Source organism: Oryx dammah, unplaced genomic scaffold (assembly GCF_014754425.2).
Source record: "Oryx dammah isolate SB20612 unplaced genomic scaffold, SCBI_Odam_1.1 HiC_scaffold_9, whole genome shotgun sequence".
In the NCBI taxonomy this organism is placed as follows: domain Eukaryota; kingdom Metazoa; phylum Chordata; class Mammalia; order Artiodactyla; family Bovidae; genus Oryx; species Oryx dammah.
In genome coordinates, this window is record NW_024070193.1 from 49,586,583 (window position 1) to 49,614,056 (window position 27,474).

Here is a 27,474-nt window from a genome sequence, read left to right on the forward strand (position 1 = left end):
TATGGCAGCCTGAGCTGACTAATATATACATGCTGTGTGTATCTTATGCATAATAGCACCAAGTGAAAGTGAAGTCGCTAAGTCGTGTCCGACTCTTTGTGACCCCATGGACTGTAGCCAGCCAGGCTCCTCTGTCCATGGGATTCTCCAGGCAAGAATACTGGAGTGGGTTGTCATTTCCTTCTCCAATAGCACCAAAGACCTGGATAAAGAAATATATTTGTTTACTAACTGTGACACTAGACACTTACTGTTCCATTTCTAAACATAAAACTCAATTTCTTTATCTAGGTGCTGGTTATACAAGTGTGGACTTCCCTGGTGGCTCAGACTGTAAAGCGTCTGCCTACAACGTGGGAGACCCGGATTCGATCCCTGGGTTGGGAAGATCCCCTGGAGAAGGAAACGGCAACCCACTCCAGTACTCTTGCCTGGAAAATCTCATAGATGGAGGAGCGTGGTAGGCTACAGTCCATGGGGTTGCAAAGAGTCGGACACGACTAAGTGACTTCACTTTCTTTCTTTCTTTCTTTATACAAGTGTATTTACCTTGTGAAAATTATGTGTTTTTTAAAAATATATGATATACTTTAATAAATGCTAACTTAAAAATATAAAGTTTGAACACCTGGTCAATCCCGCTCATTGTGTCACATGTATAATTTGGTAGAAAGCAAAGAAAATACAGAACCAAGCCACAGCTTAATTTTCCAGGAGCTGCTGAGCAGAAACGCAGAACAGCAGCCTCTGCAAGTCTAGCTGTCTCCTTCCACCTGGAAGACCTCCTACCAGGAGGCATCAGGAGGTCTGACGTTTCTAGAGTCCTTATCAGCTGTTAACCCCATCTGTCTCCACTTCATCTTTGGAACATCAGTTAGGCTGAAGGCTCAAGGAGGCTCCTCTAGGTCATGTATGAATCTTGTGTGTCCTACAGCTACGGGCATGTGGACATACATGTGATATACACAAGTATCAGTGCCTGGCTGGGTGTCTGCCGGTAGATCACGACGAAGCACCATCCTGACTGCCCACTAGTGCTCTGACCTCTAACCGTCCACATCAGTGACACTGTCAACTCAGCTGGTAAAGGTGGAGAGGTCAGAACCACCAACAGGAAACTGCTGGCAGGTGATATACATACTTGCAATACATCCTTCATCTTCTTCTGCCCCTTCTCCTCATGACACTGTGTTCAAGGAACTCTTGACTCAGCACCAAGGCCACCACTCCAGTGTAAGGAGGGTGACTGGTCAAGCCACTTCAGAAGAGACAGGGACTTCCCTGGTGGACCAGTGGTTACGACTTGGTGCTTCCACTACAGGGAGCACGGGTTTGATCCCTGGTCGGGGAAGTAAGATCCCACAAGCCTCACGGTCAGGGATAAAAACAAAAAGAAGAGCGAGATAACACCTCCCCAGGGAGCAACGGAAAGGTAGGGCTTGGGGATGGGGAAAAGGAAAGAAGAGAATAAAACCACCTACTTTTCCACTGCCATAGCAGCTTCTTCAAACAGCTCCTCTTGGCAGTACATTTTGAGGGCTAGATCAAATTCCTGAATCTGCTCAAAGCATCGAGAAGCATCTTTGTAACACTGACTTCGTTTATAGAAATAGGCAGCATCTCTTACCTAGGACAGAGTAAAGTTTTATTCAGAATATTTATAACAATTTTTCATCTTAAACCAAAACCATGAATAATAAAGAGGATGTTTGTATGTTTGGAATCTGTTAGAATCCAGTGAAAAACACTAAAACCTAGGTAATTTAGGAAAACTAATTCTTTTCATGAAGAAAAATAAAGTGAAATTCCAACCTCACACCATACACAAAAAGAAGCTCCGGGTGGTTAAAGGTCTAAGTGAGAAAGCTATTGGAGGAGTGTGTGTGTGCATGTGTGTGTGTTAGTTGCTAACTCTTATCTAACTCTTTAGTATCCCATGGACTTCCAGGCTCTCTGTCCATGGAATTCCCTAGGCAAGAATACTGGAGTGGGTTGCTGTTTCCTCCTCCAGGGGATCTTCCTGACCCAGGGATCGAACTCAAGTCTCCTGTATTGCAGTCAGAATCTTAACTGTCTCAGCCACCAGGAAAGCTACATTGGAGGAGAATGTATGAGAATATCTCTGACTTTGAGGTCAAGAAAGTCTTCAACAAAACTCAAAACACACAAACTTCAGGGGAGCTATTGATGGATTTGATTACAGTTGACAATACAGATTTGACCTTCATGGGTTCACTTATACACAGATTCTTTTTTTCAGTAATAAATACTACAGTGCTACATGGTGTGCAGTTGGTTGAATTCCTGCTGCAGAACTGAGGACACAGGAACCTCAGATACGGAGGGACAAGTATAAATTATACACGGATTTTCAGCTGTGTGGAGGGTCAGAGCAACACCAACACTGTTTAAGGGTCAACTGTACATCTAAACTGTTCAACTAAGGGCGTGTGAAACGAAGTTAACAGAATGGAAACATTATATCTAGACCAGCACTGTCAGAGGGAGTCTTTTGTGAAGTTGGAAATGTTCTATATCTGTTTATCCATCTATCTGTGCAATTCTGTATCCACTAGACAGAAGTGGAGGCTTCCCTGGTGGCTCAGTCGGGGCACCTGCAATGGGGGAGACCTGGGTTCGATTCCTGGGTTGCGAAGATCCCCTGGAGATTACTCACTCCAGTATTCTTGCCTGGAGAATTCCACGGACAGAGGAGGCTACAGTCCAAGGGGTTGCAAAGAGTCAGACACGACTGAGCGAGTAAGCACATGTGAACAGTGGGCACGGGGCATGTGTGAACAGTGCAAACAAGGGACTGAGTTTTAAAGTTTCATTTAGTTAATTTTAATATAAATTGCCACATGTGGCCACTGTTACTCTACAAGAGTAGGCAGGTCTAGAACATAAGATGGATTCCTGCAAACATAAGAAAAAGACATTCGAGAAAACCAGACAAAGGGCATGAACTGGCAATTTGCAGTGGGGGACACTTGAATCTCATTGACTTGGTTCTCCCAACATTTCTTGGACTGGACAGGACTTCTCAGCACCTGCACCAGCGGGAGGCAATCTAAGCTGCAACATCTGAGCCTAAGCCACTACTCGACCCTCCTAACTGGTCTTTCTGCTTCTACTCTCACTGCCTACTGAGCTCTCTTATTCCAGTAAGTTATTTCACATCGTTCCTCCAATCAGTACTTTCACTGGCTCCCCCTCATGCCCGAACACATCCAGTCCATATCATGGACCTGCAATCTACTCCAGTATTCTTGCCTGGAGGATCCCATGGACAGAGGAGCCCGGTGGGCTACAGTCCTTAGGGTCGCATGGAGTCAGACACAACTGACACGACTGAAGTGACTTAGCAAGCATTCATACCATGGACTGGGGATTCCCATGTGGTGTCAATGCAGGACACGAAAGAGACGCAGCTTGATCCCTGGGTTGGAGAGGTCCCCCTGGTGGAGGAAGCGGCAACCCTCTCCAGCATCCTTGCCTGGGTAATTCCACGCACAGAGAAGCCTCAAGGGCTACAGTCCCCGGTTGCAACTGAACACACCATGAACCACGAGATCCTATCTGATTTGTTCTAGCCATCCTCTCCGGCTCATTTTACCATTTTGACCCCACTCCCTCTGCTCTGGTCAAACTGGTTTCCTTGCTGTTTTTCAAACTCGACCACACTCTCCCACCTTGAGGGCTTTTGTCCACGACGCCCTCCAGCTATCATGATCTGTGTGCAAAAGTCAGCTCCCTGACCCTGCCTCCATCTCAAACAGCAACACCATGAGACTTCTCTGGGGGTCCAATGGTTAAGACTTCGCCTTCCAATGCAAGCGGGGGGTGGGGGCGGGTTCTATCCCTGGTTGGGGAGCTAAGACCTCACATGCTTCAAAGCCAAAAAAACCCAAACATAAAACAGAAACGATGTTGTAACAAATTCAATATAGATTTTAAAAGCGGTCCACATTTAAAAAAAGATCCTTTAAAAAAACACCAACCAACACTTGACATCCTCTGTCCCCTCTGCCAGCCCTCTTCCCTGCAGACATCTTCTGTACTACACTACTGGCTCTAGCATCTCCCTCCCATGCTAGAAAGGGAAACTACAAAGGCAGAGGCCCCTGCTCTGCTGCCTGCTGGTCGCCAAGCACCCACAGTACCGGGCACACCCCCGGGAGGGAGCAGGGGGTCTACTTATTTGTTGAATATTTCATTTCCTAACTTGACTGGCTGCATCTGCGTTCCAAAGAGAAAACAGGATCAAAATGGGACCAAAAAATGCAATATGCTAGACCCTCTAATAAACCTCAGCTGGGTTTTATTTAACAAGAGAAGCGACACAGAATGCCAAAATATGAACAAGATTCAGGTGTGCATTTTTGCTACATCCCGAGACCTCACAGACCAGGGAACTCCCAGACCCATCTTCATAATCTCCATAATCATAACCTCTAGCCACCTTTTCCTCTCCTCAACAAGGCTGACTACTCAGAAGGAAACCCCTGGGGTGAACACAGGCGCCCTTAGGTGCAAGCGTGCACGCAAGTGGATCGACAGAGGAGGGCTGACTGTTTTAAGCAGGCCCCCAAGTGGGTCTCTGGGCTCCAGCACCCAGAGCAAGGGCCCTGAGCAGTTTCCAGGGAAACTGTGTTGCTCTTTAGAGAGGCAGCAAGCAGGCAGGGCAGAGGAATCCCTAAAAGGAAACCTCCAGCTCCCATTGCCCTCCGCACACACCCTCTCCCCAGGATCAGCACGTGTTTGAGGGCAGGGAACAGAGAGGCCGTTTGGCCTAGGGATTTTGCAAAAGATGGTCAATTTGTATCATGTTGGCTAGTTTGCTGGATGACCACAAGAGGTCTCATGCTGGCTGAGGGTTGAACAAACATCCTTCCAGGGAGGGGCTTGAGCAAAGAAAGCGACCAGACTCTTCCCCAGATGGGGCTCCGAGACGCTGGAATGTGCTAGGGAGAGAAGGCAGAAGGAGGTGGCCCCAGTGGTCAACCCTGGGGATATGAGGAAGGCTGGCAGATGTGTCTCCAGGAACAGGGTGGCCTCCACATCTTGAAGGGACTGGGGTCGTAGAAAGGGACACGGGCTGGACATCTGCCCTCCTGGACCCCATCTCATTTTCAGAGGCAGAGCTTGGCAGCCTCGAGGAGGCAAGATGAGCAGACAAGGATGGGGTCTCTGGCTCAGCCAGCACGGGCGCTGCCAGGCAAACAGGGAAGAGCGACAGGTTCAGGCCTGTCCCTTGCAGCTGTCACCGCTTAGGGCCCAAGGGGATGCCGTGGAGATTGGAGGCTGGGAGACAAAGGAAGATGGAGAGTTTGGAAACCATCTGGCTCCTGGAATCTTACTCTCCAAACTTCCTACCCACGCTGAAGTCCCCGTTCCACCCCGCTTCTCCCACATCCCAACGAGTCACATCCCATAGTACACATGGGGCGAGGCAGGCAGCCGTGGGAGCGGGGAGGGTCTTACCTTTTCTGACACTGACTGGGGGCCACACTTCAAACTTCCCAGTAGGTACCATCCCCACCCTGCCCAAAGCCTTGGTTCAGGAGTTCCTCCAGTTCACGTACAGACACGGACACTCTGCTCCCTACTGGAGGGTCATAATGCTCAATGCAGGCAGAAATACAGCACCCGTGGTAAGGACCAGACGGCTGCACATCCAACCCACCACAACAGGTACAGTAAAACGAACTGCCTCGTATTATTTACAGTAGCCAAGATATGGGAACCACCTAAGTGTCCATCCACAGATGACTGAATAAAGATATGGTACACACACACAGTGGAATACTATTCAACCATAAAAAAGAAAGAAATTTGCCACTGGCAGAAACATGGATGGACTTGGGGACATTATGTTAAGTGAAAAAAAAGTCAGAAAAATACTGTATGATATCACTTACATGTGGAATCTAAAAAAATATAACACACCAGGGAATAAAACATAAAAGGAGACTTACAGATATGGTGAACAAAAGAGTGGTTACCAGTGTGGGGGAGGGGCAAGAGAGAAGTAGAGTGTTAAGAGGTATAAAGTATGAGGTATAAAATAAGCCACAGGATATTTTGTACATTATGGGGAATCGAGCTAGTAGTACTTTATAATGACTATAAATAGAGTATAACCTTTAAAAATCGTGAATCACTTCACTGAGCACTGTAAACATTAATATTACTGTACTTCAGCTATATGTCAATAAAACATTTCTTAATTTGAAATGAACTGCTTCATGGACAGGATCTGACTAGTTAATAATATTGTATCACATATTTGAAAGTTGATGACAGGGTAGATCTTAAAAAATTTTTTTATTGTAATATAGTTTATTTACAATATTATATTAGCTTCAGGTGTAAATACCTGAATTTGATATTTTCACAGATTACACACCATACAAAGCTACTATTAAGTATTGGCTATACTCCCTGTGCTGTACATTATATCTTGTAACTTACTGATTTTATACCTGGTCGTTTGTGCCTCTTAATCCTCTTCAACTATTTTCCCACTCCTCTCTGGTAACCACTGGTTTGTTCTGCATATCTGCGATTCTGTTCCTGTTTCGTCATATTTGTTCCTTTGTTTTATTTTTCAGCTCCCACATACAAATGAAGGTGATCTTAGATTTTCTCGTCATAAGGAAAACAGACTGTCACTATGCGTGGTGACGGACATTAACTAAACTTACTGCCATGATCATTGTGTAATGTATCTTTGTGTTGAATCATTACCGTTGTACAATTAAAACCAATATAATAATATACATCAATTATATCTCAGTAAAAAGGAGGACAGATGAATCTCTAAGAAAATCATCACCACTCGGATGTCAGAGCAATGCCAAATGGCCATAAGAATCTCTGAGTGCCTACTCTCACCCTGGGAGCTCATCTCATCACAGACAACAGCAATCTGTGCTGTGCCTGGCTGACCAGGCTGACAGTCCTGTGTCCTGGACACCAGGTCTCCCCACTGGCGCTTCTAGAATGACGGACATGTTCCATCACAGCATGCAATGAAATGTGGCTTGGGAGACTTCGGAACTGAATTTTTGACTTTATGACACTTTAATTAACTTAAATGTTTCATTAGGTAGCCACTTGTGGCTAGCAGCTGCCAGACTGGTCCCTGCAGACCTAGAGTAAGTGCTGGGACTCAGAGAAACCACCACGTGTGAGCCAGACCGTCCACCCAGGCTGACTCCAGACTCAACACAGAGAAAGAGAAGGCAGGACTCTTTGAAAACCCGTTTTCCCTGATGTGAACATGTGGCCTCCCTGTGGTTAATAACGGGTCACAAACGTTCGTAGAGACACGGACACACAAACACACACGCACACAGTCCTTGGAACCATCTAAATCTTTGAGCAAATGGAGAGAGAAGGGCCACCCAGAGTCAACAGGGCCAACCTCTCTCTCTTGGGAGGACAGGAGCCTTCCCTGATGCAGGAGGAGGGAGGCGACCCCCCTCACTTGCCCAGTGGAGCTCAGTCCTCCCAGGAGCAGCTGTGGGCCGGGCGTACCTTTCCCAGCCGCTCGCAGAGCTGGGCACACAGCTGGAACTCCTTGGCGCAGCTCAGACATTTAAGGCACAGCTTCGGCTCCTCGCACTCCAAATAGGTCTTAGCCAGCTCCAAATACTCCACCTGCTTTTCCCTGGGACGGGGAAACAGAACGGGGTTTCATGGGCTGCGACACCAATAAACTGAACTGGCGGCTCCCATCAGAGCAAGCCTGAAATGACCCCTGAGACGCTCTGTTTTAAAAATTTATTTATTTTTAATTGAAGGATAATTGCTTTACAATACTGGTAAATTCATCAACATGAATTAGCCATAGACAAGCATTATGTCTCCTCCCTCTTGCGCTTGCCTCCCACATCCCCCCTTTCCCCATCACTTTGGGTTACAGACCCCCAGTTTGAGTTCCCTGAGTCATACAGCAAATTTCCATTGGCTGTTTTACATATGGTGGTGTATATGTTTCCATGCTGCTCTCTCCATCTCACCCTCTCCTTCCTCCCCCTGCCCTTGTCCGTAAGTCTGTTCTCTATGTCTGCGTGTCTATTTCTGCCCTGCAAATAGGTTCATCGGTACCATCTTTCTAGATTCTGTGTATAAGTGTTGACATATGGTATTTGCTTTTCTCTTTCTGACTTACTTCCCTCTGTATAACAGGCTCTAGGTTCATCAATCTCATTAGGGCTTCCCTCATAGCTCAGTTGGTAAAAAATCTGCCTGCAGTGCAGGAGACCCCTGTTCGATTCCTGGGTCAGGAAGATCCCTTGGAGAAGAGAAAGGCTACCCACTCCAGTATTCTTGGGCTTCCCTTATGGCTCAGCCAACAAAGAATCTGCCTGTAAGGCGGGAGACCTGGGTTCGATCTCTGGGTTGGGAAGATTCCCTGGATAAGGGAAAGACTACCCACTCCCGTATCCTGGCCTGAAGAATTCCCTGGACTGTATATCCATGGGGTTGCAATGAGTCGCACACAACTGAGCAACTTTCACTTTTCATCCACCTCATTAGAACTAACTCAAATGCGTTCCTTTTTATGGCTGAGTAGTATCCAGTATATATGGACCACAGCTTCTTTAGCCATTCAGTTGTTAATAAACATCTAGGGACCACTGTTAAAGGCTTTACTGAATTTGTTACAGTATTGCTTCTGTTTTATGTTTTGGCTTTTGGCCTCAAGGCATGTGGGATCAGACCTGTACAACCTGCATTGGAAGGCAGAGTCTTAACCATTGGACCACCAGGGAAGTCCCCCCTTCCCCCCAGGACTCTTACTTGAGGCTGACTTTCTTGGATTTCATGTTCAGGGCAGTGTTGTGGGCCAGAGCCAGCTTCTCCTTCTCAAGCGCCCCTCCCTTCTGGTAACATTTGGCAGCAACCTGGAATAGACCAGAGGTTTCTATTCCCAGCAAGGTCACGGAGAGGACGCAGGAATAAGAGTTAGACCGTGCGTTGTTTCATGTTGGCACAAAGCCCTGGGTCTCACTGCAGCCGAATTCAAGAGGAGGGGCCTCACTGTGGCCGAATTCAAGAGGAGGGGCCTCTCTGCGGCCAAATTCAAGAGGAGGGGCCTCACTGAAGCTGAATTCAAGAGGAGGGGCAAGAAGATGCTGAGATGTTGACGAAAACAGCCAGAGAGGATAAAGCCCAACAGAGGTCACGGTTAACACTTCAAACTCAAAGCTTCTTTTTGGTAACAACCAGAAGCCATGGAAAAGGCACTTCAGACATGTTTTTACAGGTCACCATAACAACACTCTCATCTAATCTTCAACAGCCATGCAGGAGACGTTTCATCCTTCTCACTGTATTTGATAGCATCCTCAGGTCAAGGACATGAACAAACTGGCCCAAGGTCACCCAGCGGCTTTTCTGGGTGCAACACAGGTCCCCTCTAGTCGGTAACAACCAAGGCTAGTGGGCAGGATTGGTGGAGCAGGGGTAGAAATGGGGACAGAGCTGCTGTGCCAACACACACCCCAGAAGATGACTGACCAGAACTTTGCCACATGCAGACCTGGGTGGAGCAAACAGAAAGTGGCAGATCTCTGTCCCAGGGGAGTCGGCCTATGTCCTGCTGGCAGAAAGCTGCTGACATCATGTCTCCAGGGCAGAAGTTCACGTTCTGACCAGCATTCAGAGATTAGGTCTCAGGGTGGGCAAGGGAAGGATTAAGTGGAACTTACTGATGTCCTGGAGAGAACATCATCTCTCCCCCTACCCCCACCCCAGACTCTCTGTCCCAGACTCCTCAGTCCTGTGGGCCTCCTCTCACTGCTGACCCGTGCCATGCTCCTTTCTGCTACAGGGCCTTTGCACACATTCTTCCCTCTGATCCAAATGCTCTTCCATCCCTCCTCTGCCTGGTTAACTTCATGTATCCTACAGGTCCCAGCCCAAGGCTCCCCTCAAAGCAGCCTTCCCTGGCTTCTCCATGCACGACAGGTGGCTTTGAAGGCAGCTGGTCATTCATCTATGACACAGGGGACAGCCAGCACCGTGCCCTCTTCTGTACATCTGTCATGCCTACCGTCACATCACCCCGACCTAAACACAATGCAGGGCTCACTGCTCAACAGGAATATGCTCAGTGAATGAATCTCAAGGGGTTTCCATTTGTACGGTGGTTCTGGGACACTCACTGACATGCAGCCAAAATCAGTACGCCTCCTGAGTCCCAAAGCCCTTGTGCAGAGCCAAAATAAACTCAGGTGAGCAGGAGGCTTTTTATAACAGTCTCATCCGTGCTGCTCCCCTCGAAAGATTTTAGAGGTAAACATTCAAAAGGTATTTTCAAAGAGATAAAGAATTGGAAATCCATGGGCAACGTGTGTAACACCAGCTGTGTTCTGCAGGGAGTAAGGGAAAGAGTAAATACAGTTTTCCTATTTCATACCCACTACCCACTGCTCACACAGTCCCTCCATATCCCCTCTCTAAAAAAAAAAAGTCTTGGTTTTATAACAACAGCCAGGTGCTTAATGTTCCTTGCCGATTACAAGAAGGATGGGCAGTGAATACAGTTCGGGGCTCAGTCAACTTCTGCAGCTGCAGGTTTATGGAAATCCTATCCTGACACAGCCAAACACACAACAGTGCAACCTGCCTTCTCCTCCCTCACGCCTCACGGCAGGGGTGGCCACAGGCTTTCATGCTTCTCATTCCCCTTATGGAGCAGCTCTCCAGCTTCTCCCCTGGGGAGTGCAGCCTGTTCCCCGTCCTTCCCGATAGAAGGACTCCTCAGCAGGCAGAGGCCGGGACCCTCCCTCTTCCTGTAATCACCTGCTGGCACTTGAAAGTGAAAGGCTGTCCTGACTGTACGGGGGGAGGAGGAGGACAGGGAGCTTTCTGCACGGCGGGTGACCTGATGTTACAGAAGCAAGAGCAGCACCAGCAACATGACCCATGACCCCCTCGGCCCGGTGACAAATGCAGGGATGAGAGACCGGCTGCTGAGGCCCGGTGAGGCCCCAGGACACGCAGACGCACCACTTACCTTCCAGCACTGGTGTTTAGCATAGTAATCTCCTTGTGCGATCCACTCCTCAGGGGTCGAGGTCTTAACAAACATGCTATCATCAAGGTCTAAAAGGAAAGAGAAACGTGGGTTTGCCTCTCTGCAGATTCCTTCACTGAAACCTGTTGTTAATGGCTCGATTTTGTTATGACAAATTTCAAGTGTTGAAGCCCTAAACTTTGTCGCTTGGAGTTTGACTATATTTGGAGACAGAGTCTTTAAAGAGGTGGTTAAGGTAAAAGGAGGTCATGTGGGCAGGCCCTGATCCAATCTGATGGGCATCCTTATAAGAAAAAGGGCAGGCTTCCCAGATGGCACAGTGGTAAAGAATCTGCCTGTAATGCAGGAGACATAAGAGGCACAGGTTCTATCCCTGGGTCAGAAAGATCCCCTAGAGAAGCACATGGCAACCCACTCCAGTATTCTTGCCTGGAGAATCTCATGGACAGAGGAGCCTGGCATGCTATGGTCCAATCAGCTCAGTTCAGTCACTTTGTCACGTCTGACTCTTTGCAACCCCATGGACTGCAGCACGCCAGGCCTCCCTGTCCATCACCAACTCCAGAAGTTGCTCAAACTCATGTCCATCCAGTAGGTGATAACATCCAACAATCTCATCCTTCGTCGTCCCCTTCTCCTCCTGCCTTCAATCTTTCCTAGTATCAGGGTCTTTTCCGGTGAGTAAGTTCTTCACATCAGGTGGCCAAAGGATTGGGGTTTCAGCATCAGTCCTTACAATGGATATTCAGGAGTGATTTCCTTTAGTATTGCCTGGTTTGATCTCCTTGCAATCCAAGGGACTCTCAAGAGTGTTCTCCAACACCACAGTTCAAAAGCATCAATTCTTCAGTTCTCAGCTTTCTTTATGGTCCAAATCTCACATCCATACATGACTACTGGAAAAACCATAGCTTTGACTAGATGGACCTTTGTCAGCAAAGTAATGTCTTTGCTTTTGAATATGCTGTCTCAGTTGGTCATAGTTTTTCTTCCAAGGAGCAAGCATCTTTTAATTTCACGGCTGCAGCGAAGCTACAGCCCAAGAAAATAAAGGCTATGGTCCACAGGGTCGCAAACAGAAGTGTGACATGGAAACCACACAAGTGACTAAGCATAAGGGAATCCTTATAGAAACTTCCCTGCCAATCTAGTTTCCCTAGTCGGGGAACTAAGATCCTGCATGCCACATGGTGTGGCCAAAAAAATAGGAAAGAAAAGAGAGATTAACACATACAAAGAGACACCAGGAGCTGACACAGAGGAAGGAGAGTACACAACCAAGAAGAGAGGCCTCAGAAGAAATCAAAGCACTAACAGCTTGATTGATGTTAGACTTCTAGCCTCCAGAACTGAGACAATAATTTCTGTTGTGTAAGCCACCCAGTCTGTGGTACTTTGTTGGGACAGTTGGAACAGATAAACACCTGTGCTGTCTGTCTAGCAGTCATGTAACACAGAGTTTAGCTTACCAAGCCAGGTCAAGGAGGGTTTGGGGAGAAGGAGGTGGGGGTGAGAAAGAAAGGACACTCTTTGTTTTTTGAACTGTGTTACCTTCCTTTCCTGTGGCCATGAATTAGAAGACAGACAGTAATTTCTAATTCCTCCTTGAAAACCCAAAGCCACATTGCTCTTGGCAAACTCCCATGCTGGGCTTTAGCAAGGGAAAAGGTGACAGGATGTGACAGTATTTCCAAATGTGCACCTTGCCCTCGTCACAGGAAGCAATCCGACACATTCTTTTTTTCTTTTTCCTGGCCATGCACCTTATGGGATCTTAATTCCCTGATCAGGGATCGAACCTGGACCCTCAGCAGTGAAAGTGCAGAGTCCTAACTGCCGGACCACCCAGGGATTCCCACAGTCTGACACATTCTTGTTGGTGGATACAGACTACCGCATCCACCTCACGTGGGTCCCGTCTAGGAGCCTCAGTAGCTGGTGCTGACTGTACTGGGCCTCCCCTTCTGATGACCCCCGAGCATCGTCAGCCAGGGGTCGACACTCCCTGGGGGTTCCGAGCCACAGCTTCACGAAACACATGAAAGGCTGACTATCTGGCAAACGCCGCAGCCAAATCTGAGCCGGAAAGATCTGAGCCTCCCGGGGCAATGGCTGTCAACCAAAGGAGCCAGGCAGACAGGCCAGCTCTGTCTGGAAGGCACACAAGCACATGCTAACCCTTGCAGCCTGACCACAGCATCTGGCTGTGACACCATGTGCCTGTGACACCATGTGCACTGAGGGCCCAGATGACATCTTATTCCCGCAGCAAAGCCCTGCAGGATCTCTGCATCTGGCCGGTGACCTCTGCTGGTGTGCAGTGAAGAAGCCCCCCAACTGCAAGGTCACCACACTCATCCCCAGTTCCCCGCATGGTAGAAACAGGTGTCCTCAAAGACTTTACCACGTGCAGCTCACAACTCACAATGAACGCTGGATTTCTTGTATTCTTCATGCAGCCAAGAGATAAATAGCAATCCTTTTTCATTTTGAATTTTTTTAATTAAAAAAAAATTGCTATCTTTGAAATAACCAATAAGGACCTGTTGTAAATCATAGGGAACTGTATTATTACACAACGACCTAAATGGAAAAAAGAAGTTGAAAAAGAATAGATATGTGTATATGTATAATGGAATCACTTTGCTCTACACCTGAAACTAACATAACACGGTTTATCACCTATACTCCAATATAAAATTAAAAGAATTTAAAAAATGTCCTATCTTGATGATCTCCTATAATGGGTGCCAGATTGTGAGAATAAAAGTGACTATGAGCTTCCAGAAAGAATAAAAACCACCATGGTAGGCCAACCCACTCATTTTGCTTTTATTAATAGTTGAGGAAGTGGAGGCTGAGGAGAGAAAGTGGGAGCTGAATTAAACCCTGCGGCTGTACAGGTGGAGAGTTCTAACAAGAAGGCAGCTTACCCTCAAATCTTCGACTCTTCCCTTTACAGCACCACGCTCAGGTCCCAGAAACAGAGCGTCTAACCCCAGTCCCTGACTGAGCCTTTGGCTGGAACGGGAAACAGTCTCCATAAAACTGGCTTACTGGTTTGTTGTGGAGCCTGGGACTTTCCTCCCATCTTTAGAGGAATTCACCCTGGCTTGCAGGTGCCAGCCTCCCCCCAAGAAAGAGAACAGTTTTCTTCTTCATGAGAGTTGATTATTTCTCTCCTAGTTATCCCATCAGGAGAACTTCATTCCATTTTTTAATTAGTTAGCTTTTGTAAATTGTGAAAACAATACATGATAATGTTGGTCTAAAAAAAAACCAAAACACTGGAAAAAGCACAAAAGGGTATAATGGTGAAAAGTTAAAGAGGTCCATATCTAATTAACAACCTCACACCCACCAGACCAACACCAGAGGAACCACTGAGAACAGTTTCACCTTCAAGGACACTTAAGTCGTATCTAGTTTCTTATAATTACCAGTGGGGCTGTAATGAGCACTCTCGTGCATGTATTGTTATCTTGGAGATTTTATACAAGAGGATCTCTGGATGGATACCTGGAAGTGGAATTACTGGGTTAAAAGGTACATGCTTTCTTTATCTTAATAGATATTGCCAATCAGCTGCCCAAAAGCCCACAGAAATTTGTCTTCTTCCAATAAAGCCTATTTTCTCTAACCTTTGCTCATGACTCTCACCTTTAAAGGACAAATAAAAGTTCTTCCTGAAGGAGTCAATGCTCCCAATCTCATTATAACCCCCCTCTCCCATGAACTTTAGCAATAAAGAGGAACACTCATTTCTCAGAAGAATATGGAAAAAAAAAATGCTTTCCAAAAACTATACCCTTTACACCTGGCCATAGAGCAGGCGAAGAGTAACATGCTTTCTCGCCAACAGCCAGAATATTTTGAGTGCTCACCTTTGTTTTCATCTGTTTTCACAACTTCGACAAATTTCCTCTTCATGAAATATTTGAACGCAGGAGCCCGCTTCTCTGGGTTTTCATCAAAGATCCAGAGGTTGACCCGAGCCCGGGTGATGGCCGTGTACAGCTGCTTCAGCTCCCCGTTGAGGAGCTAAAGACAAGATCGATGCAAAGACTTGAGTCTTCAGGCTACAGTACAGGGTGTCTCCCTTCAATGGGCTTACTCTCATTTTGGAGAAATATTCAAATAGTAAGTCTCACAAAGTACAGCTCAGACTTGAGCACATGTGGGGAACTCCCCGAGGCCACAGTACGGGGAAGCTCTAGCAAGGGGTACCCATAGTACTGACCCACCCTTGCACTTGCTGTGCTTGTCCATTTTGAAATAATTACAGATTCATAAGAAGTTACAAAGATACTACAGAGAGGTCCCATGCATTTTTCACTCAGTTTACCCCAATGCTCACATCCTACCCAATGACTGTAACTTACTTTTTAAAATGTCTTTTCTTTATTTATTTGACTGCACTTGGTGTTTGTTGTAGCACATGGTACCTTTAGTTGCAGCTTGTGAGATCTAGTTCCTGACCAGGGATCAAACCCGGGCCCCCTGCATTGGGAGCAGAATCTTAGCCACTGGACCACCAGGGAAGTTCCTATTGTAACTTACTTTAAAAATCGGAGCAGGGAGAATTCCCTGGTAGTCTAGTGGTTAGGAGGCTTCTCTCGTGGTTCAGGGGTAAAGAACCTGCCTGCCAATGCAGGAGACTTGGGTTTGAGCACTTGGTCAGGAAGATACCCTGGAGAAGGAAATGGCAACCTACTCCAGTATTCTTGCCTGGGAAATCCCATGGACAGAGTAGCCTGGCAGGCTATAGAGTTGGACACAACTGAGCGATGAAACAACTAGCAGTTAAGACTCTGAACTCTCAGTGCCAAGGGCATGTGTTTAATCTCTCGTTGGAGAACTAAGATCCTGCTAAAACAACAGTGGATTTGTGCCCACCCAGAGGCTTGTAAAGCTTGGGGGTGACTTAACAACTGTGTGCAGAGCCTTCCAGGTATTTACAGAACAGCTGGATAACTGCTCCTGTGTTTGTTTTCTACTTTGTAGGAGACATAAAACTAAGCTAGTATCAATAGTTTCTCCCAAAGCTTTCAGTCTGGCTGGTTCGGTTTTCTGTAGTGTTGCCTTCACTCTTGACACCTCTCAAGATCTCCGCAGAGCTTCTCATCTCTGGCCTCCTTCCGAGTGATGGGACTGGGATGCTCAGGGAAGCAGGGTCCCTTCACTACAAGGCTGGAAGACAGTGGTCTCCACGGACTATAGTCGTGGACTTCACTTCTGAGTTCCCCATTTCTGAACAGAGACGAGTTCCAGAGGTGAACAGAAGGTACTACCCTCTGTGGTCCCTCCCATCAAGCCTGGCTGTTTGTTGAGAAGCGGGGCTCTCCAGCGCTGAGATGGCCTCCATTCCTTTCCTGTCCTCCGTGCCCTGCTGCTGAGAGTCAGGAAGGTCTGCAGCACAGGCTCCACCTCTAACCCCATCTTCTCAGCCGAGCCCTCCTTACTGCTGCTGCTGCTGCTAAGTTGCTTCAGTCGTGTCCGACTCCGTGTGACCCCACAGACGGCAGCCTACCAGGCTCTGCTGTCCTTGGGATTCTCCAGGCAAGAACACTGGAGTGGGCTGCCATTTCCTTCTCCAATGCATGAAAGTAAAAAGTGAAAGTGAAGTTGCTCAGTCGTATCCAACTCTTCGAAACCCCATGGATTGCAGCCTACCAGGCTCCTCCATCCATGGGATTTTCCAGGCAGGAGTACTGGAGTGGGGTGCCCCATTGCTTTCTCTGGCCCTGCTTCCTGGCTCCCCATCAAACCAGAGTGTGGACCCCTGGCTGATACTCACCTTGTACATTTCCGGATTCATGGTGGCAGCCCGGCCCTGGGAGGAGCTGCAATTTAACAAGGGCACCTCAATCATCGGCCGGCTTTCCTCTCTGCACCCGGAGGATGAAGGAGCAAATGAAGAAATGATCTTCCATTCCTTGTAAGCCTGAACAACGAAAACAGATGCAAGACCAGCAGAAAACACTTCCGTAGTATACACCCATCCTCCCTGGGGCTCACGGAGAACTCAGCCCCTTTGCCTGGCATAGGGGCCAGGCTTTCAGCACCATCTGGGAGGACAGGGCTTTTGTATGGCCCCAGTGGGGGTCCGAGCCCAGGTGGCCCAGCCAGGGACCAGGGAAGTTACCGCAAAGACCCCAAGATGCTTGGCCCAGACAGCCAAGAAGCAAATACAAGTGCTCACTTCCAGGAGAAATGTTAGGGCCTGGAGCTTCCTGTTGTTGAGCACACACAGAATGGAGAGAGGAAACCTGCGTCCTCACCTCTATTCACAATGTGTTTAAGAAATTTCACTTAGGTTCGGTTGTTAAGACACATGTGATGCTTAGGGTGGTACCCTCAGGGTTCATCCATGTTGTCACAAATGGCAAGCTATCAACTGTATAGTGACAAGTGGAAACTAAGTTTTTTAAGGTTCATTTTATTTTTTATTTTTCGGCCATGCCCTCAAGGCATGTGGGCTCTTAGTTCCCGTAGCAGGAATCGAACCCACACCCCCTGCATCAGAGTCACAGAGTCTGAATCACTACTTGTGCCAAGAAAGTCCCAGAAACTAAATTTTTGGTGGTCAGTATGCTGTACAGTATGTATTAATAGAAGTAGAAATACAACTTTGTACATAAGCAACTTATAAGCCAATGTTGCCTCAATAAAAAATGTCTAAAAATATAAACACAAACGAATTTGTGTTAAGCTCTGGGTTTCATATGGCCAAGAATCACAAATAACAAAGATTAATCACAAATAACAAATTAATAAAAATTTAATTACTGCTGTTACATGTGAATAGTTACCAATATTTAGATGAGTAACAGAATAAAAATTTATTAATTCATAAATTATTTTTATATCTATTCTATAAAATATATAGTCTTGCCTTTACATCAGCAAAATTACTAGTTGTGTTATAACTGGGGCGGGAGCGGGGATGGCTTCCCAGGTGGCAATAGTGGTAAAGAACCCACCTGCCAATGCAGGAGACATAAGGGAAACCGGTTTGGTCCCTGGGTTGGGAAGATCCCCTGGAAGAGGGCATGGCAACCCACTCCAGTATTCTTGCCTGGAGAAGCCCATGAACTGAGGAGCCTGAGAGGCTACAGTCCATAGGGTCGCAAAGAGTCACAACTAAAGTGACTTAGCATGCTGTTATAATGGACTTTTCACATAATTGTGTTTCAGTAAATGATCAGGATTAAGAGATGTAATTGCATCCAAAGTGTAAATAATTTGAAATATTTTCACTGAAAGTATGAATGATAGGAAATGTAGGAATAAAAAATTAAAATTATTTTCTTATGATTTAGAAAAAAAGAAAGACACATGTGACAAGATTCCCTAACGAAGTGATTCAATCAACAAAGGAATTCCCTGGCAGTCCAGTGGTTAGGACTCAGTCGGACATGACTGAAGCAACTTAGCAGCAGCAGCAATACAATAAAATGCTATCTTTTGACACTAAAATTGAATTTAACACAATTTTCACGTGCCACAGAATATTATTTTCATTTTTTTCTTAACCATTTAAAAATGTAAAAATCTTTTTTAACTCACAGGCAGTGAGCTGGGTTTGGCCCCCAGGCCATGGTTTGCGGACCTGGGAGAGGCAAACCTGACTGGATTACTCGAAGCATTTACAGCTGGGAATTCCCATGCAACTTCAGATTTCCTACTTTACTGTGTCTGTAGGGAGTCGGTACTCAACTCTCCCATCCTTCAGTTTTTTATAAAATGGTGATACCTGCCACCTATGTACCTTTTCAAGGATGATGGAGAGGTAGAGGCATACAGTGCATCACCTCCCTTCAGTTCCTCTGTAATGAACTCTATACATACTAAGTTAAATGCTTTAAACACTATTACATAAGAGTGGTTATGCTACTAACCGACTAGGGAATTAATCACCACGTTCTGAGAAGAGATCAGAATCATGTAATCATTTAAGTAACTGGAAGCTGAAAAAAATTCTTCAAGACACATCTGTGAAATGTTTTCATCTTTGTAAAGCTGTTTACCCAACTTGTTTGCCAGAGGAAGCAGGCCCAGACCCACGTGCTGACATCTGAGGGGGTCTGGCGGCTGGCAGAGGTGCAGGCTGGCTGAAGTTGGAAAGGCCAGAGGAGCACCTGTATTTCAGAATTGCTTGAAGGAGGTGCAGAGCTGTTCATACAGCACACAATTAAGCTGCTGCCACGAATAAAACACATCTCACTCTCAAGACAGAGCCTCTGAGGAAGCAGCACGTGTACGGATGGCAAGAATGCCGGCTGGCAGCAACTTTGGCAATAACAAGAAGAAACATTTAGGAGTCTTCCAGCTTCCTCTCTGGGGATTAATAATTGTGAAGGAAGAAGACTTAGAATCTGCCAGCAAGGCTTCCTTTGTGGGGCTTGTTCTCTAGGTTGGTTCAGCAACCCTTCAAAGTTGTGGTTTTGAAAGTCCCTTCTGTCTTAGTCACAGATGAGTGGGGAGGAAGGGGCTCCCCACTGGGGCAGAGTGTCAATGGCAAGCACCCCTCAAAGTCCTCACAGGAGGAGAATTCGGCGGTGGCTGGGAGGATGACTGCCCTTCCCAGTGAGGCAGAAATCTTACAAGAGAAGGCCTTGACCTAACCATTCCTCGGTTCCTTTCTCATCTCAGAAGACAGTCCTAATGTCCACGTGGTTGAACAGGTAACAGTGAATTCTCTGAAGAGAAGAATCACAAGCCAGGGCAACAAGAAGCCCCCTACACACACACACACACACAGACACACACACACACAGGGTGTCTGCCAGACACACACTTCAGGGATGGAGAGGGGAGTCCTCCCCTGTGTCAAACAACAAATACCCTTTAGCAGCCTTCTTTCTTCGAAAGAAACCCCACGTGAGCAGCCAGACCGTGGACGTGTGGGGACTTATGTGACTTCTGTCTTTCCTCCCTTTTGACTGAAGCACCTCCTCTCATTTGCTGACCGGCACCTTTTGGTCTTGTGGTTGTAAATGATAAAATTAAGGTGACCTCTGTGTTGGGAGTGCGTGATTCCATTCTCTGGTATTTGGGAAGCAACATACCAGAAATCTTTCTAGAATTCTCATTCTGTTGTGGGATGAAGTGGTGTGACCACAGGTTTTAGTCTGTGATTGTTTTAATTTCACGCAACTCACTGAGCCACTGGTGGGAGTTTGGGGTTAAGGTATTCAGGATTTTGCCATTCCAGGATCAAGGTGAGAGACACAGAGTGGACCACAAATTAGGAGCCAGAAGCCCAGATCTCGTGGAGCTGCTTACTAGCACAAGCATACAGCTGGCACTTAATAAAGGACAGGAACAATAAAGTCTTACCCCTTCCTCTTTTAGAAGAGCCTCGGTCCAACCATGACCAATGGATGTATTATGAGAGAAAAAAGTTAGTCCTCAGAGATTAAAAGTGGTTCTAGGGTTAATGCGAGTGCATCTGATTTTATTAGCAAAAGTCAATAGAAAAGGAACACACTTGAGCTACAGCAATGGTATGTTCATTGTGGAAGATTCTGGAAGCTGATTTGCTTTGCATGCGGGGCATTAAAAGGAAAGGAGTACAGTGGAAATATCATGAGATTTGGAACTCAAAGCATCTGAGTTCATCTCCGAGCTCTGCCACCTATATTAGGAATTCAGGCAACTTAACTTCCATGACCCTCGGTCTTGGATGTAGAATGAAGGTCATAGACATACACACACCCTCAGAGGGTTGGTGGAGGATAAAGTGAGATGATGCATTCAAAAAGCACTTTATAAACCGTAAAGCATCCATAGCAATATTAGTCATAGTTATCGTCAAGGCAAATGTGACATTTAAAAAAAAGATGAGGAACAAAACCCAAAGGACCCCCTTTAAAGGGTTTCTGGGGCAGATTTTAAGGAGTCGAAGCTAATGGTGTTCTTGATTTGAGTATGAAAACAGCTCCTTGACCATGCGCCATGTGCAATGGGAAGTCTGCCACGGGGGACCAGGGTGCAGCCAGCTAAGTCCCCCCAGGAGACCCAAGAGCATGGTCAGCAGCCAGCCTGAGCTCCCACCAGAGACGGTGGTGAAGAGCAAGCAGTGGCTGCAAAACTGAGAACCACTGAGTTGGTGGCTCTATCTACAATGTACTGAGATTGGGAAGAAAAACCATCACAAGGACTCAGGAGCCAAGCCAAAACAACCGGGCCGGCACAGAGGTAACCGGGGGTCAGTCCACGGACTCTTTCACTGCCATCGTGGGCAAGGGCAGCAAGCAGTGAGTGGTGGCAAAGCCATGCCAGAAGGGCGCTCAGGCAGGGCGGCTGTTCTCGTCCCCTGCATCACCTGATCCTGTGGCAGGAACCAAAGCTCCTGTGTCTTCCTGGAGTTGTCTCTCTATGAATGACCTTGCCCAGTTCTGTCCTCAGAGGGCGGACACTGCTAACCTTGCCTTCATTTGTCAGGATCTCCTTAGACCTTGCTCCAACCTGAGCATTCCTTGGCAATCAAGGATAACAGCAGCTAGTGAAACACAGAAGCTGGTACTTGGGTACCAGGCATTCAGAAAAGATGAATCCAAGAGAGCAGGGAAGGGCAGGGCACGGGGAGAGCCAGCCCAAGACACACTATGAACCAATCCACAGCCACTGTCAAAATGCACATCCAAACACAGAAAACCTCACACCACATGGATGATGCTCCAAAACGGAAATGGTCACCTGCGACAAGCTCTTCCACTCAGCTCCAAACGCTTTTTCCTGGAGTGGAAGTGAAGTTCAGACATACACATGCTGTGCGAAAAAGGAATTCAGTATGGCATACCTCAGAGTCAGTAAAAAAGTTGTAAAGGAGGACATCATCGAATTCTAAGCCTTTGGCTTCGTAAACTGTTAACACAAGTGCTAATCCCAGCTCTTCTGGAATTTTCTCCTTTGCCATTTCATTAGCTACAAGGATTACCTTGGGGGAGAAAAAAAAAAAAAAGGATTGGAGAGAAAAAATTTCAAATTGTACAAACAGAAATCTAATGAAGCTGAGTCTATTCTTCTGGGAGGCAGGTAATATCTCCAAAGAGGAGTGGCTGGCATGGACTAGGTCAGCCAGGCTGGTGGGAATATTAATTTAACAGTCACTCACTCATCTTTGAAACCTCATCCTAAGACAGAAACTACTGAATTCTTCCTTGTGGAAGAACTCAGCTTCTCAAACCTTTTTTCAATTGCAAACTGCCTTTTGTTTTAAAACATACAATCTCAAGAAACTCACTTGGTGGGCTCCAAATTCAATGGGCTGGGTTTTTCTTTTGTTGCCTCGAAGCAATATTGCCAGGTCACTCACACTACAGGACTCCAGGACAATCGGCCGGGGACCATCGAAAAGGCCAGAATCCCTTGGAAGGCGGTCGAAAGACTCGGGGAAATAGAACTGAAGTAAATCGACCACTCCAGATGCCAGATTGAGGATTCCTGGGATAAGACAAGGAAAAAAAAAAAAGTCAGATGTTACACAACACACCAACATGGCTGGACTTTTTTTTTTTTTTGTCACACTGAGCAGATTGTGGGATCTCAGTTCCCCAGCCAGGGGTTGAACCCGGGCCCTTGGCAGTTAAAGCCCAGAATCCTAACCAGTAGGCCACCAGGGAACCCCCGTGTATTCTGTCTTCTTATTTTAGTTTGCTTTCTTCCCCCGAGAAGCGGTAATGGTCCTGAGAGTACATCTAATTGCGGACAATTTTCAGGTCCAGTTGGATTTTATCACTTTGGCTCTGGGCTGTATTACTCTGTATTACAGCGGACAAAGGCAGGGATGTGTTTACTGTCCTAAGAAGATTTTGTAGAATCTCATTCCTGGACTACGTTCATGTTAGAGAAAATGACCTCATGAAGAAGAGTCAAGGCACAAATGTAATCTAAACACTTAGAGCTGTTAGAATGCTAACACAAAGGGCTAATATACAAAAAAACACAAGAATTATCACATCCTCTGTCATTGGCACTTAGAGCACTGGAAACAAGGTTACACGGTAAGAACCGGATTTTTTTTTTTTTTTTGGCTGCACTGGGTCTTCATTGCTGTGCATGGGCTTTCTCCTGTTGCAGGGATGGGGGCTACTCTCTAGTTGTCATGGGTGGGCTTCTCTGGTTGGGGAGCACATGCTCTAAGCAAGCGAGCTTCACTGGCTGTGGCACATGGGCTTAGTTGGCCCACGGCATGTGGAATGTTCCCAGCCTAGGGATCGAACCCACGTCTCCTACCTTGGCAGACAGATTCTTAACCACTGTACCCCCAGGGAAGTCCTAAGAGCTGGATATTAGCTGGGACAGCAGCCTTGGCTTGCATCTCCCTTTTCCACTATGTTTATACCCAGGGGAGAGAACGCTATCTATACTAAGAAAAATTGTCAGTGCTAGATGAAGGATTTTCCAAAGAGCTTTCTCCCTGGGTCCTGTTTCTAAGTGCTGAAGTAACAATGACGGTGAGGCTTACTATACAACAGGTTCCTTCATAACAATTATCCTGTTTAATCCTCACAGGAGCCTGGTAAGACAGACCAGACTACCCTACTTTTACAACCAGGGACTCCGAGGTCCAAGAGCTTCAAGAGTCATGAGCTGGACTGAATAGAGATCATCCCAGGTCTCCTACCGTTCTTAGGGGCTGTGCGCTCTTTGCCCAACACCAGATAGAATTCTATGAAATGGGCATAGGTGTCCCCATTACTATTACCAAATAGTGAAGGTAAATTTTACTATTCAATGCTACTATTATTAAAAGTATGCAATATAAAGAAATCAAGAATACAAGTGGAAACTGTTGAGTCTAAGCACATCAGCTGCCACAGTGGTTCAGGGATGTACATTAACGAGAGGACTAGAAAAAGGCATGGAAGTGTTCATTGCAGCGAAAAACTGGAATCCACTTAAATGCCCTTCTAGGCAACTAGATGAAGATTTTTTTAGATGAAACTATTTTATATGAACATAATCAAAGAATGGGCTTCCCACATGGCTCAGTGGTAAAGAATCCACCTGTCAAGGCAGAAGACACAGGAGGCACAGGTTTAAACCCTGGGTGGGGAAGATCCCCTGGAAAAGGAAACGGCAACCCACTCCAGTATTCCTGCCGGGATAATCTCATGGACAGAGCAACCTGGTGGCCTACAGTCCATGGGGGTCACAAAAGAGTCAGACACAACCTAGCAACTAAACAAAAAATCAAAGAACAGACAACGGTTCAACCATAAAAAGCAGTGAAGTACTTAAACATGCTACAGTGTGGAAGAACCTTGAAAACACTGTGCTAAATGAAAGATGTCAGACACAAAAGGTCACATATTGTGTGATTCCATTAATATGAAATGTCCAGAATAGGCAAACCTACAGACATAGAAAGTAGACTGGTAGTTCACAGGGGTGGCGGGGGCCAGGGGTCGGGGAGCAGGATGAGGAGTAACTGCTAGTGTTCTTGGGGTTTTTAAATCACTCTTTTTTAAATCACTCTTACGTGATTAAAATGTCCTGGAATTAGTGGTAATAATTGCACAACCTTATGAATATATTAAAAAATGACTAAACTGCACATTTTAAACAGGTGAATGTTATGCTATGTAAACAAGGACCTCAATTTTAAAGAAGAATAAAAGATGGGGAGAAATATTCACTAAACATATATTCACTACCTAATCAATAAATGTATGTGATAAATGCATATATGCATTGGAAAAAGATCAGAAGGAAATGAAACAAAACGTGAGTAGTGAGCAGCTTTACAGGTGGCTTGAATTTTTTTTTAAATACTTTATGTGTTTTCTAAATTCTCTCAACTCTAATACATATTATTGGGGCTTTTTCTGGTTCTATACACAGAAACATTTACACACAGTCTTCCCTCCATCCTGAGAGGAGGTGGATCTGGGTGGGTTGCTGAGTATATTAAAAAAAAAAACAAACACTGTTCACAGGAACAGTTTCCTCTGTCTGTGGAAAAACTTTAGCCAAAGAAAAAGTTTAATCAGAGAAGTGAGAAAATGTAGAAGCAAAGAAAAGCAATCCAACAAGACTAAATAATAAACATTTAGTCATTAAGCAAAGTCAAGGACCTTTAGTTCCTCCTCAAGGATCAGAGTTATTCTGAACCATATCCTCTGAGCAGTCTAAGAGATAATGAAACCCACCAGCCAGAAGACGTTAACTACATGATGAAAAGACTATAGTTACGACTTGCTGCCACAATTCTGAGAACTGGCCTCAAGCAATATGGGAACAAACTGACCCTGGAACTGAAGAATGACTGTACTTAAAACAATCAGAATGACACTGATTAGATCACCACACGACCAATTTCAAGATAATGGTGAGAGCTGACTATACTGTTTTTGCACGTGCCTTCTTCCCCGTCTATAAAAGCCCTTGTCCGCTGATAGGGCAGTGGTGGGGGGCCCGGGAGTCGAACTTTGAACCATTTACCTGTCTCAGAAATAAAGTAAAAAAGCAAAAATAAATAAATAACTCAAAAAAAAAAAAGAATAGATGGTAAATTTTCATTATCAGTTTATAATACTCAATTATTAACTTTGTTTTACATAATTTGAAAATAAATTATTCTAGAACATTTTCAGATAATTTTTAAGCTCAAATAAACAACACTTTTATAAATATCAAAAAAAAAATAATAAAGCAAACGTTCCTTGCCACCAACCCTGCTTCTTTATTAGCTTTTGAGCAGTGAGCATCTGGACCACTTGCCATAAGGTCTGGGCACACAATGGGAGGCCGCACTCTCGAGACATCTGGCTCCCGCGGTTTTCTGGAGTGCAGCCGCTGCCATGACATCGTGCAGGGAAGGCTTTGAGGAACCTGCTGCTCGTGGCTTGCTGGCCCTGAGAAGGGGGCTTGGGGAGACATCCTAGCAGCTGCTGAAACCATTTGTTTTGAGGATCCTCCCTGTTTCTCCCCTGCTCGGCACTGGCTGCCAACATACTTTCCCTTGGAGGAGTGGAGGCATGAATCTGGACGAGCTAAGGCGCTCCAAGACCCAGTAAGTCCATTGGTGTGCACCCAGCTAACTTCTCTTTCGAGCATGAAGCGCTCTTTGGGCATTTTGTCAGTTAGTTCTGATGTCTGTCCGCCATTGAGGACTTTTTGGAAGCAAGAGTGTCATTTGGGCATTTCTGCCACTTGGTTCTGATGGGTGTCAAGCACTGAGGACTGTGAGCACAGGGTGCTACTTGGGGACTTTTTGCCACGTGGTTCTGACCTGTTTCTAACGCTGAGGACCCTTTGTGAGCACCAAGTGTCATTTGGTTCTGATATGTGTCAACCACTGAGGACCATTCATGTCGGGGAGGTGTTTGTTTGGGACTCCATATGGGTCATCTTCTCAGTGGATCTGTGACCGTTCTATCTTCTAATGTGTGAGTTTATATATATATATATACACATATATATATATGTATATATATATATATATAATTTATATTTATATTCCATTTGTGTGATTGGTATTCTTGCTGCCTTTTGTAAAATGGGAAATTCAGGTTCAATTCATTAAGAAAAATTTATCTATGAACCTCTAAGAAAAAAAAGAAAAGATAATTTTTAAAAACACTGTGAGGCCAATGGCATTCTTCAGACTCCAGAGAAAATAGGTTAAGATGAAACTCTTTTGAAACTCTAAAACTGGTTCTTTTTGCAATAGGCAGTTAGAGAAAGGTGGCTTAATAAAATGCTGTTTTCAGAATTCTGGCCCCAAGAGAATAAAAATATACCTAGAAGAAAGCTTGAAGTTAACTCTTATCAAGTCCTTGAAATAAAAGCACAGCTCATTCCCTGCGATTTCAGCCCTGGATTAATTAGTAGAACTTCAAAAGATATTTGGGTTCATTAAACACTTATCCTGTGCCACAGTAAAGAGAAACTGCTGTGAGAAAAATGTATGTTTTTAAAGATTATGGGATATGTTAAGTTTGCAAATCAGAAAATGCTGACATAACAAATAGTTGATTTACTTGTTTCTTGGTTTTACTATCATCTTTTAAAAGTTAAAAACTCTAAATATGTAAAAATGATAAGGGAAGCATTTCAGGATGTAAAGCAAGTAGGAGATGTGTTGTCAATAAGGTATAAAATATGAACATATTTTTGCTGAAGGATAAAAGAAGAATAATTTTGTCTGCAACGTGGAAAACAAAATGTGGAACAGTCATAAACTAGATACAGCACTGAGAAATGCATGAACTGCAGCTCTGTATTAACATGCAGAAATCCCAAAACATTGTTATAAGCAAAAAAACAAAGTTGTAGAAAGGTATGTCTGACATAAGTCCATTAAACGAAATTTTCAAACATGTAAAATAACACTCTATGTTGTCCATGGTCGTAGAGGACATAGATGGTGAATTGGTGAGCAGTCTAAAAACCACACAGGAAGTATT

The 27,474-nt window shown here is 45.5% G+C and overlaps 1 protein-coding gene across 3 annotated transcripts in view; it reads right to left on the bottom strand.

Annotated features, from left to right (window-relative positions):
- TRANK1 (tetratricopeptide repeat and ankyrin repeat containing 1) overlaps nt 1–27,474 on the bottom strand; it is a 94,241-nt gene that overhangs the window by 8,500 nt on the left and 58,267 nt on the right. For all 3 annotated transcript variants that reach the window (XM_040246238.1, XM_040246237.1, XM_040246236.1), the window contains 8 exons: nt 22,305–22,504; nt 21,861–21,998; nt 16,851–16,997; nt 14,938–15,094; nt 11,033–11,121; nt 8,812–8,915; nt 7,543–7,675; nt 1,482–1,627 (listed from right to left, as the gene is read on the bottom strand). In XM_040246238.1, the coding sequence (XP_040102172.1) occupies nt 1,482–1,627; nt 7,543–7,675; nt 8,812–8,915; nt 11,033–11,121; nt 14,938–15,094; nt 16,851–16,997; nt 21,861–21,998; nt 22,305–22,504 (1,114 nt within the window). The remainder of the gene's footprint in view (nt 1–1,481; nt 1,628–7,542; nt 7,676–8,811; nt 8,916–11,032; nt 11,122–14,937; nt 15,095–16,850; nt 16,998–21,860; nt 21,999–22,304; nt 22,505–27,474) is intronic.